The sequence below is a fragment of the Pelecanus crispus genome, chromosome 3 (assembly GCF_030463565.1).
Source record: "Pelecanus crispus isolate bPelCri1 chromosome 3, bPelCri1.pri, whole genome shotgun sequence".
In the NCBI taxonomy this organism is placed as follows: Eukaryota; Metazoa; Chordata; class Aves; order Pelecaniformes; family Pelecanidae; genus Pelecanus; species Pelecanus crispus.
In genome coordinates, this window is record NC_134645.1 from 20,993,208 (window position 1) to 21,005,754 (window position 12,547).

The window sequence follows — 12,547 nt, forward strand, 5'->3', positions numbered from 1 at the left end:
CTTAATACAGCTTTTATTTTAATTTTTATAGCCTTTTTCTTAGAACTTTCTTTAGGATAAGTAGCCACAAGATGGGCTAAGTCCGGGAAATCATAGGCTACAGGAAAACTAGATATTTAAATGGATCTACTGTATTTGGCAGTTTTGAAAGCAGATTTTAGTCTCTGAGCAGAACTTCAATGAGAACACTGTATAGTATTTGTAGTGTTGGGGAAAGCAGCATAGTACTGAGAAGGCTAGAGGTGGCTATAGTGAATGAAAGAGAGGCTTCTGATGGAGAGTTTCTTCCTGTGAAAAGTAGATGCATTTGTCAGCTGAGCAAAACCTGGTCCTCAAGAGTGTGGAGTTTTTCCTCCAGTATATACGTATGCTAGTCTTGAAATATTTTTTTTACACATGTGTAAAGAACAGAACAGTAATGCAGACTTAGATGTAAAATACTCCTATTCTTAACTTAAGGCTTTTCACATACACAACTATGTTAGCCACCTGAAAATTGCAAGTGTCATTCCCCTTCATTGAACACTTTGCTTGTATTAATTGTAATTGAATAATCTATTATACTCTTAATGACTTCCATAGATAGGGCATGTGCGCTTACTATGCTTATATGCATTTTTGCATGTTTGTCTTTAGTTGTAATAAGGTGGAATTAGATCATATGCGTGATAATAGAATAAAACCCAATTATCCCAATGTTAAAGGCTGTACTTCGTAAAAAAACCCAAATCACACAAAAAAAATGCCCATCAGACTTGCCCAATAGGTTACCATTTTGCATGTACTTAAATGGATTCAGGCGGGACTAATGGAAAAATTTTAGAGTATTTGGCTTACAAAATCACCTAAGTATATGTCTCCAATATTTTCTAGAGGGAATTTGTTCCTTTTTTTTTTTTTTTAAATATTATTACTAGAGATTTGCTGTAGTATTTTTTATGAGATAAGTCTGATCATTACAATTTCCCTTAAAATTTCCTGGGGTTTCATAGCAATTATCATAGGAATTTATTGTGTTCTGCTGTATGGTGGTGATTTTAGAAGGTGAAATCCTTCTAAAGAAGAATGTTGTTTTTTATGCAGATATTTATATTAACAATAGCAACTTTATTTTCCTGCCAAATTAGCTATCTACTTTCCGAGAGGTGTCAATACCTCAGCTAATTGTAAGCAATACAAATACAGTTTATTCTGTTGACCTCTCTGTTTCGGCAGCATTCTTTTGATCAGATTGGATGGTTGTCTGAACCACATTTGAATAATGTACTCTAATTTTCTGTCTTTAATTTATTACTATAAAGTAGAACTGTATCACTTCCATATATTTTAGATGTGTGTATATCTTGCTGTTGATATGATGAACCCTTTTTGTTGTCATCAGAATGTTTAAAAGCAGGACTCTATATATGTTTATATATTTGTTTATATCTTGGTTTTCTTTTGAAATGTTGTGGTATTTATTGAAATATTTTCAGTTTCATTGAATGAACCTGTAGTTATAATACACATTCATAACCATTAAGTACTGTTTTCTTCTTTAAAAGTTTTTCCAGTAGGTTCAACATATTTACCTGGTGCTTGCAGCAATTGATTATGTTAGAACTACGTTTGCAACCACATCTAAAGTTTCTATCTGAATATTTTTCAGGTTTGTGTAAAGAAACAGAAAGTGCATTGTTGTTATTTCAGACTAGATTTTACTGTAACATGCTACGTATTATTATGACAGTGCTTTTACATACTGGGACTTACCATGTCAACAGATAACTCTTTAACTGCTTTTTAACTCTCTTGATGTTCCATAGTAGGAGGAGGCAACCATCCTCTTCTTGTTCCTTATGATACACTCACAGCCAAAGAAAAAGCCAAGGACAGAGAAAAAGCACAGGATATTCTGAAATTTCTACAGATTAATGGATATGTTGTCTCCAGGTAATTCTCTGTTCAGCATTAGTGTCACAGAAGGTTTCTAATACTCCTCAGTAGCCTTCCCCTCCCCCCCCCCTTTTTTTTTTTCTCTTTTTGTTTTTCATTGAAAGAAAAATCTATGGTCATTTTTAGGTTTCAGTACCTGGGAGTAAGGATGATGTCCTTGTAGAACACTGTAAGGAAGAAATAGATTACAGAGTTAGTAGCAGGGTTTTTGGAAGGCACAAGCAGAGTTCTCCAGAATCTCTGTGTGTCTTCTGCCTCTCGTCTCAACATTGCAGCATGCTTTTTCTTTCTGATGTGTCTCCATGCATCCAACTGTTAGTAAACTTGTTAATTTTCTACAAGTGATAGAGTTACTTAGTCTTCATTACAGGTCAGGTACATGCACCTCTATAGGAATTTCTATGCAGTTGCTTTGATAAGACAGTTTTATTTCTAAAACCTACTACTCATTTCTTTCAACTGAGTTAATTTGTACTGTTATTAAAATATTTTTAAAGTGAAAAGTGATGTTATTTAAAAGTGGGTTTTTTAAACAATCCACAGTGTAAATGTAATAATAGTGAATAAATGTAGTAATCAACATAACATTCATAATTTGGTATTTATACGTGCTATTCTCTGCAGAATAACATGCATAATTCCTTTTGGTTTTAATATATTTACCTACTAAATGCAGCATGAATAAAATTTTAATTAAATTGGAGGCTTGTCTGCCTTGTCAGCATGGCTTAGGAAATGTGAGTCACTAAGAAAGGCTGAAAGCGTATCTGAGATTTGTATGACTTGAACATTAGTAAGTGAATGAAACAGTCACAGAGATGGATTTTAGTAATCATTGTGAATTAATTAGCCTAGCACATCTACTTAAAATCTGCCTACTTCCTTTCTTTTATATCACAGATGAAATTCAGCAAGTTTAGAGAGTCCCAAAGCTAATCTAATAATTCTAGGTAAAATCTTTCAGGATAGATGGAATAATTCAATTTACTTCCCTTCAATGGCTGTAGGATGTACAAAGAAGGATGTCAGTCAGCAAAGGTTTCTTTTCTCATCCCCTGTCAAAATGACAAAAGACTCCTCCGCTGTATTCAAGGTTACACATTCCTTTTTGACTAATCCTTTTTATTTCTGTCTAACTTAAACACAAGTGAAAAGTGGCTTTTGGTGTTTGGAGGAGTGGAAGGCTGAGGGATGGTAAGATAATCGTTAACTTGGACACACCCATCATCTAGTAAATAGTTCCTGCTGCATCTGCATCCTCCTGTGCTAGTCAAATGCAGGTCTTTCTGTCAAGTTAAACTCAATGCACCTGCTGCTCCTGTGACCACTGCATGGTCTAAACAAACAAGCATCTGATTCATGTTTTTCTTTGGTCTGCTTACCACTTGACTTTCTGCCACATATGCCTTGCACACATTTCTTTCTAGTCTTTTATTTGACAGTGACCATTCTAGTCTAGTGCACCCTCATGCAGACTGGGTTTAAGGAAGATACCAACATTTGCCCCCTGCTAAGTGCATGGCACTCAGGCACATGACCTGTGACCTGCGGTCCCCTCATTGCCCCCCCTACCTTAGCTGTTTTTTGGGACACACAGCATTCCCACCCCAGTGGCTGGCAACTGAGACTCCCACTTGCTCCAGTTGCAGACACCACAGACTGGGGGTGCCTTACCACCTCCACTGTCTGACTGCAATTGCTAGCACCAAATCCACTCAGGCCAGTCCCCTGCAGTAGCTGGCACTCTGGGCTCAAAGTCTGTAGGACCCATAGAGATGTTCCCAAAAGCTATGGCCTACTGATGCCAAGACCCTCATTCACTGCTGTAGCAGGCACCACAGGCCTGGGGGCACCTACACCCCACATCTGACTCCAATTGCTGGCCGAGTATCCACTCATGCTGGTCTTGCCAGTAACTGGCACTTACTCCTCGCAGCACACACATACACATGGGATAGTGAGTGAGATTACACGGAGACATAGTTAAGAAAGGTTTCAATAAGAAGAAAGGACAAACTCTAGTGATGAGGTGCAGGGCTCAGTCAGGCAACTGTATTGATAGGCCACGGTTTACATGTGACTGGCCCCTTTTATACCCCTTTTTGTCTTTTCTCCCCTTTGCTCTTCCTTGATCCTCCTCCGCTACCCATTCCATCATTAGTTTGTGTAGTTCCACTGATGTGCCTCGAATATTCCAAAGCCTTGTGTTCTTCATGTCCCCTCCTTTTAGGAGTTACAAAATCCAGGTGGCCTTCTCCAGAGTTGTGTCTGAAGTTTCTTAATGGCCCATTAATTAGTAACTGGAGACTTTTGGTCTCCAGTGTTGTCTCTTTTATCCCTTGTGTCTACCAGGTTTGCATCTCCATCTGTTCTTGTTTATGGCTTCCCTTTTATTACCCCCTTTTGCATTGAGAAGGTCTTTGATCAGATAACCTTAACGAAGCAGACACTATTGTACCCTTTCAAGTATCAGCTGACAAAGCTGGTTTAGTTCCAGAATCTCTTTTTCTGAAAGTGAACCCTACCATCATCAATATTGTACTTTAAAGCAGAAATGCGCACTACAAAGGCACTTATATTCAGTAGGTATACTTTTTAAACTTGCAAAATTACAGTACTAATGTACTTGGTGCCTCTGACAGTAGGGTGACTGACTTCCTTGCTCGTTAAGCATAGCTTCTTCATGTGCAATCATTAAAGTCCTGATCCTACAGAATTAAGGATTATGTCATTGCCAGCTTGTTGCTAGCAGACATCAGCCCACATCATGGAACCATTCTCTGCAGATTCATACTTGTTGAAAGAAGATATGCTTTTCATATGAGACTAGTAACTATGAGGGAACATACTGGAAAAGGTAAACTGCAATTCCATCACTTTGTTTTGGTTTTCCCCTGATTTTTCACAAATGCTACATAGCTATTCGAAGTTTTTCCATTACAAACAGACTTTTGGGGAAAAGTCGTGATGAGGGAGGCTAGATTTACTTCTGGTTTGGTTGTTCAAATCAAAGTATTTTGGCAGTTTCAAAACTCCTTCACCCAAGAATCAGTCCTTGGAGGGAAATATAACACGTTAATGCCTTACAAGTAAGGGAAAGAAATTACAGTGATACTCGATTAATCTGATTGACTAGTCTCATTTTTCTGTAACCTACTTGGGAAATCTGAGTTGTATCTTAACAAATTGCTTAAAACCTAAATAAGCGTAACAGTACTGTTTACTTCAAACACAAAACAATTCTTATGTTAATAAGCAGTTAATCATTACTACAGAAAATGGCGTCAGACTACATGGAGAGGTAAGACTGCTCTGAGTCCTTCTGCATGCGTAAAAATTGACTTGCTTCTTTTTACAGAGGACTTAAAGACCTGGAATTAGACACACCTTCCATTGAGAAACGCTTTGCCTACAGTTTCCTTCAGCAACTTATAAGATATGTGGATGAAGCCCATCAGTACATTCTGGAGTTTGGTATAGCACTCCCGTGCATTTTCTTAAGAATTATTAACTAAGATGTTTGATATTATAAAAACAACTAAAATATGTCAAAAAAATGACACATTCTTGGACTAGGAGTTTTCCCTTTAGTTTTCTATAGTTGGTGATGATGATGAATTTTGGAAAGTTATGTAGTTCACATATTCATTCTGGTTTCCCATATTCATTCCAGTTTCCCATATTCATTCATCAGGTGAAAAGGGTTCAGCCAAAATTTATATTAACTTTCACTCTTTGAAAAAGAAAACTAGCTCCCCCCTTGTATTTATGCACAAATTGATAATCTCTCACATGTGCACATTAATATTTACTATTCATGTGTAATCTCTTCTTCACAGAGCAAATTAAACCAGTCATTTATTCCATTCTGAAATTTTCTCTGGAGGAGGAAGTTGAGTAGAGAAGCCTCTTTAACAAACTCCACAATGGGAATGTTCTTTCACAAACACTCAGCATGTGTTTCATCAACAGTGCTATTAAAGAAACGATTTAACTTGATCTGCTTTTGTTAAAGATTAAAAAAAAAAAAAAAAAAAAATTTGGTGACCCAAGTCAGCTTCTTACATGAGCAGTAAAAGCCAAAAAACCTGGCCAGATGCAGTTTCTGTGTGGCCATGGGAGTTGCAATGCCACATAACATACACTGTGCCTCATGTCTAGGCATAGATGCTGTAATTGACAGTATTAATGGCAGGAACAGCAGGGAGATTGAATAAATCAATGCTTATCCAAAAGTCTATCTAGTTTTAAAGTGGAAATTATCAAATTTATGAATTATTATATGCCATGATTACTTACAGTAGCAAAAGTTTGGCCTTGATAACTCATTGAGTTACTTCTGCTGCTAATGCCTGATTATCATGGCTTCATTCTACATAATTATATAGATATGGCATAACTGCAAGAATGATAACGAATAACTACTGAAACACTAGAAAGACTGGTGGAACAAATACCATTCATGTCCCTCAACGGATTAGTAAAAAGAAGGTAATAAATAAAGGGTAAATAGTCTGGGAGCTGTAGCAGATTATGTCTGTAAAGAGTATTTGAATTTTATAGTAATAGGGGAAGTGACGCAATTTAAATTTCAGTTGGGTAGTTCTAACCATTAATTTTGTTCTTTAGACAAAATTCACAAATAAGTAAAAATTTGTAATTCTCTTTCTCCTGGGAATGACTGGAGAAAGGTGTTCCATTAGAATCTGAGTTCAGGCTTCTAAATTGTCACCAATGACTAGAAAAATACAAACATAGGACTAGATTGTTATCTCACAAAAATATCCATATTTCTTTGGACTATGAGATGTCTGTGTTTTTATGAAGACTTGGACAATTATTCTTTACACATTTTATTTGCTGTATTTATATTTGCACATTTATTTTCTTCTCATGAGGTAGTCATAAAATGCCACTTTAACTAGTATATATGGTTTGTGGTATCTTAAATCTACATCTAAAGATAACCAGGATTATTTGTTTATAGTGTACACTTTCTAAGAAAAATGCAGAGTAGACTGTATTTAGGATATATGACAGGGAGCTTAATTTTCTTCTCTCTGCAGATGGTGGCAGCAGAGGCAAAGGAGAGCACTTCCCATATGAACAAGAAATCAAGTTTTTTGCCAAAGTACGGTATATCTTCGCTTATTCTTTGTCAACGTAGTAAGTAGTTGAAGTGAGAAAGTATTTGTTAGTGAACATGATTTTTGTTGTTATAGTGGCACTTTTCTGTGTTAAGTTCATTATTTTATTAATTAAAAATGGTAGTAACAAAAATAGCTTGAAAATACTGTAGGATGAAGTATAGACGTGAAAAATTTACAGTACTGTATTCTTACTCTCATTATTTCCTTGCCCCATGATATGCAACTACTCATATGATGCTGTTTATAACCTCCCTACATTTTCTGTTTACTGGCTTAGTCTAATTCTGAAGATTTTTCTCTTTTACAATCTTCAGGCAGATAACTGTGAGCAATAGTTATTGGAATTAACACAGCTATGAACATGTCAGTGTCACCTTCCTTATTTTTTTCCTTGTTTTAAAACCATGCTGATGTCTCCATCATGGAATCACAGAATGGCTGAGGTTGGAAGGGCTCTCTGGAGGTCATCTAGTCCAACTTCACTGCTTAAGCAACATCACCTAGAGCAGGTTGCCCAGGACCATGTCCAGATGGCTTTTGAATATCTGCGAGGGTGGAGATTCCACAATCTCTCTGGGCAGCCTGTGCCAGTGCTCAGTCACCCTCACAGTAAAAAAGTGTTCCCTGATGGTCAGAGGGAACCTACTGTGTTTCAGTTTGTGCCCATTGCCTCTGGTCCTGTCACAGGGCACAACTGAAAAGAGCCTGGCTCCATCTTCTTTACAGCCTTCCTTCAGATATTTATACACATTGATGAGATCCTCCCTGAACCTTCTCTTCTCTAGGCTAAAGAGTCCCAGCTCCCTCAGTCTCTCCTCATTTGAAAAATTCTCTAGTTCCTTCATCATCTTTGTGGCCCTTCACTGGAGTCTCTCTCCAGTATGTCCATGTTTCTGTTGTACTGGAGAGCTCAGAATCAGACACAGCACTGCAGGTGGCCCCACCAGTGCTGAGTAGAGAGGAAGAATCACCTCCCTGGACCTGCTGACAATGCTCTGTCTAATGCAACCTAGGCTGCTGTCAGCTGCCTTTGCAGTGAGGGTGCATTGTTGGCTTGTGGTCAGTTTGCTGTCCACTGAGACCCCCTGGTCCGTCTCTGCAAAGCTGCTTTCCAGCTGGTCAGCACTCAGTGTGTAACTGGTACCTGGGATTATTCCCAGTGCAGGACTTTGCACTTCCCCTTGCTGAAAGTCATCAGATTCCTGTCAGCCCAATTCTCCTTTTTGTGTCAAGAAGGTTTTACACATTGTAAATTAAGAAAATCTGCTTATTCCTTTCGCATGTAAAAGCTTGTATGTGTTTGCATATTCAAAGTGCCTTTTGAATTCATTAGTGAATAAGCAAAGGCAGCTGTTTGCAGCATTTTCTAACCCTGATATCCTTGCAGTAAATTCTAATCTCGATACCTTAAAGTACTTCCATGTGGTGCTATCTGCCAATTTCATTGACTTAGAAGTTAGCATTCCACCTTCTTTTGAGCCATGCTCCAAAAAGGAAGCAATTTCAGATTTTCTTATTGGCTGTTTATTTTGGATCTCCTCCTAGCTGACTTGTGCTGTGGGCACTGGGTAATGGTCACCACATGAAGTAAACAGGAAAATTTCTGTGGACAAGCCCTTAATGAGTGAGGATGTTTTGGGAGTTTTATTTGATAGCATCTAGAATTAAGTGCTGTTAATGCGCTGACAGTTGTAGGTGAATTTTTCTTAAACCTACATTAAAAGGCATGAACAGCAATAGGTGTGTCTGCGTATGTGGTACTAGAAAAATTTTAAATTGTGAGATAGAATGAAATTATACTTTCTGCTTTGTACTCCTCCTAAAAAATACACAGATCAAGTCCCAGAGATAATGTAAATTTTTTTCTGCTGCCTTTCCCGATGACGTTTTAAGTGCCTTGAATCATAAATAAATTCAGAGGAATAGATATTAAAGAAAAAATACATAGAGATTTTAAAACAGAAAACACATTTGAAATCTCCTGTGTAATACAGAACATAGTAAAGAAAGACCTGAGATAACCACTTCTTTCTGATGTAATTTCAGGTTGTGCTCCCTTTGATTGATCAGTATTTTAAAAATCATCGCCTGTATTTCTTATCTGCAGCAAGTAGGCCTCTCAGCAGTGGAGGTCATGCCTCTAATAAAGAGAAAGAAATGGTGACAAGGTAAAACTTAAAATAATATTAATGTGTACACGTATGTGTGTTTGTCTCTAAACAGCAGCAGCTGACTGTGGGAAAGTGAGAAGTGGGAGGCAGAGAAGTATTTTTATGAACACACAAATTAAACTTTTTTCACTTTCTTTTCCTGTTAGGAAAATCCATTTTATAAAATGAAGAGGGGAGTACAGAGTTACGATTATATGCTGTTTTAAATGTAGTGGTGATGATTTCAGCATGCAGGAAACTGTTTAAAAAAAAGTTTAGCATTATGTGCAGCAATACATCAGTTGCACAATCTGTAGCACAGGCTATACAATTGCGTATCAGTTTCACTGTTGGAAACAGGTATATACTAAAATCATTATTTCTGAAAAATTTTGTGGTAGATTTAAAAGCCAAACTTATTTATAACTGTGTTTCTGTAAGTATCATTATTTTTGTCCACCATAAAGAGTAAAAATGAGAGAGTTGCATTCGTTCTGCTCTTTGGTTTTCTAAATAGTAATAACAGTAGTAATATGACAGAAATATCCACTTGATCCTTTCTCTGAAGTTGTCCATTTTTTGGACCATCTCCCTAAGATATGTTTTCACTTAATTTTACTTCTGATTGAATTGAAACCCATAGTTCCGATTCAGTAAGGTGGACTACAAGCTTCACACAAGACCCTACTGCATACCTGTAATCTACAGGTATCATGGTTGCCTTCTTGGCTGTTACTGCGTACTGAACCATGCAAAACTGAATTGCTGTTCTTTGAGGCTGACAGCCAATTGATGGTCATATGGTCATACAGATATGCGGGGTTTGCAAGATTGTGTGAATATTGAGTGAAGTTTCTAGCCACAATACTAAGCATAAGTAAGTAATGTCTTACAAGACACAGGCTTTCTTGACCCTGTGTCATCTCATGGACTAATTTTATCTGGCAGCTTGGCTGAATGGCATGCTTCAAAGAATTAAAATACTCCATCAAAATGCATGCATCTAGATACTTTTCCACTCTCTGAGCTGCTGGTTTTCTGTCTGTAATGTCCTGGTTAACATTATTTTCACAGTTGTTAAGTCATGCCAATAAAACCCATACTTCTGGAATATGTCAAACATGGATATATCAGCATACATGCTGCATAGATTCAGGACTTCTGCACATATGCTCTCTAGCTGTGAGACTCCTGAACATGTAGCCCAGCAAAAGGATCAGAGCTGCTGCCATACTTAATTGAGTTACCTGCCATCCAGAAGCGTCAGCCAAAGAGAAGAAACACATGCAAGGAAACCTTGGATGAATGATAGCTATAACCAGTGCTATTGAGCAGTTTATTTCTTAATTACCAAGACTGAAAGATTATAGAAACTACATTCTATGATCCATTTCCTGCAGGTTTGTTTTGGGCCATTTTAATAGATTCCCAACATTTTTTGTGTTGGTTTTTCTTTTTCCCCTACAGTATTGTAGGGAGTTTGCTAAAGCCAAATTTTGGATTTTCTGTTGAGTTTTCCTTTTAGATTTGTTTGAGCGGAACTCATGCGTAGGATTTTCTTCAAGCTAAGGGCAGTTCCTGGCTGCTTTCTTTTTCCAGTGAAGATAAGCTTGCATTCATTAAGCTATGGAAGAGTATATTTTTGGGTATTGATAATGCAGTGGCAGTGTTAACAAGTGCAATAACCATTCCGTGTTCAGCAAATACATTAAATCCAGATCTGTTTTGCCAGCAAATACGGGTCAGACCTCTTTTTGAAATATGGTGGCATTATATTCCATCTCATTTGTAACCATCCTCTTCAGGATTGGGCTTTTTGCATTTCTCATCCATTAAACCATTTTACAAGTCCTTGTAGTACTGCAGTTGTATAAAATTAGTTCTGGACATCAATCTAAGTACTGGCCATTTGGACATTATTTATTTAATCTAAACTAATTACACTGGAGATAATAGGTTCAGTCTGACTTTGTGAAAACATAGCATCTGCTGAATGCTACAGTCAGTTGAGTAACGTTGGTATGTTAGAAAATAAGATAGATTGTGAGCTATTTAATGTCTTTGTTAGAATGGACACAAGATTTATATGATGCTAACATGCTTCTGTACAGCTTTTCCTGCTGGACTGGGTGGACCAGGATCCTCATAAAAGAATATATACTATATGTCTGCCTCATGGAATAAAAAGTGAACAGAGATCCCTGAACATGCACCAACCAGGCTCATTTCTAAAACAGAAGAGTTGCTGTTGCTATAGTGGATCACTGTGCACTGGCTAATTAGCTGGATTCAACACCACATTAACCTGCTGTTCTGATTCTGGACATAAATGTTTCCATTTGGCACCATGCTTTTGTCGGTCAATGGAACAACATGTTCAGATCTCATCCATAAACTGTGCAGACATGCTTATGGTGTCTTTTGCTTTTAAATCAGAGGTTGATAACTAGCCTGTGTGTCTAATAATTAAATAGCTTAATAAAATGACATGATATTGTTCATGTCACTTATAGCAGATGAGGGGTTTTGCAGCATAAAAAATAACACCAAAATTGATGTTGCTCTTGGAGAAAATTCTCAGACTGGACTGGATCATGAAGATTGAGCTAACCCCTCCTAGATCTGGAGGCCAGGTCAATCTGGGCAGGGCACTGTGCTCCTGCTTCTATGAATTAACACAGAACTTCACTCTTCATTGTTCTGAACAGGGCACAACTCATCAGCACAGGAATTCAAACATGTGAAATGCAGTCATTGATCATACCCATTTTTGTTGTTTTTTAACCATGTAAGAAGCTATTTCTCATGTTAAGTGTGTTTAAAAAGCAATGTACTTGAAAAGAAATTTTCGCTGCGTTCTAGATGACAAGGTCCAAATTGGACTAGTTAAAACATTTGCCATCAAACACTTCAATTAATCTGATTTCCTTACCTTTTGTTTTCAAATTTCAGTGGTATCCTGAATAGCACACTGACCACATTTTACTTCTTAAAGCTTTGATGGTTATTTCCTTGTGGTTTATCATGTAGGATGCTTTTATATTAATTAGCTTTGCTTTTATTTTTTTTTTTTTGTTTCTTTAATTATAATATGTGCTTATTTAACCATGTTTGTTAAGGATATGCACTTAAAAACTCTTTCTTTAGTACTGTCCCACATTCTGCTCAGATAATTGATTCTTTCTGCGTGACATCATGTTGCTTTTCCTGCTCATATCAGCTGTTATTTTTTCTTTCTTCTCCCCTCCCCTCCCCTCCCCCCCCCATTTTTTTCCTTTTCCCTTCTCTTCTCTTTTATTTTTCTTTTGTCTT

The 12,547-nt window shown here is 37.2% G+C and overlaps 1 protein-coding gene across 1 annotated transcript in view; it reads left to right on the forward strand.

Annotated features, from left to right (window-relative positions):
* Positions 1–12,547, forward strand: part of RYR2 (ryanodine receptor 2) — a 456,789-nt gene that overhangs the window by 342,710 nt on the left and 101,532 nt on the right. The window contains exons 59-62 of the mRNA XM_075706907.1: positions 1,806–1,932; positions 5,294–5,409; positions 7,002–7,066; positions 9,132–9,253. Coding sequence (XP_075563022.1) covers positions 1,806–1,932; positions 5,294–5,409; positions 7,002–7,066; positions 9,132–9,253 — 430 coding nt within the window. The remainder of the gene's footprint in view (positions 1–1,805; positions 1,933–5,293; positions 5,410–7,001; positions 7,067–9,131; positions 9,254–12,547) is intronic.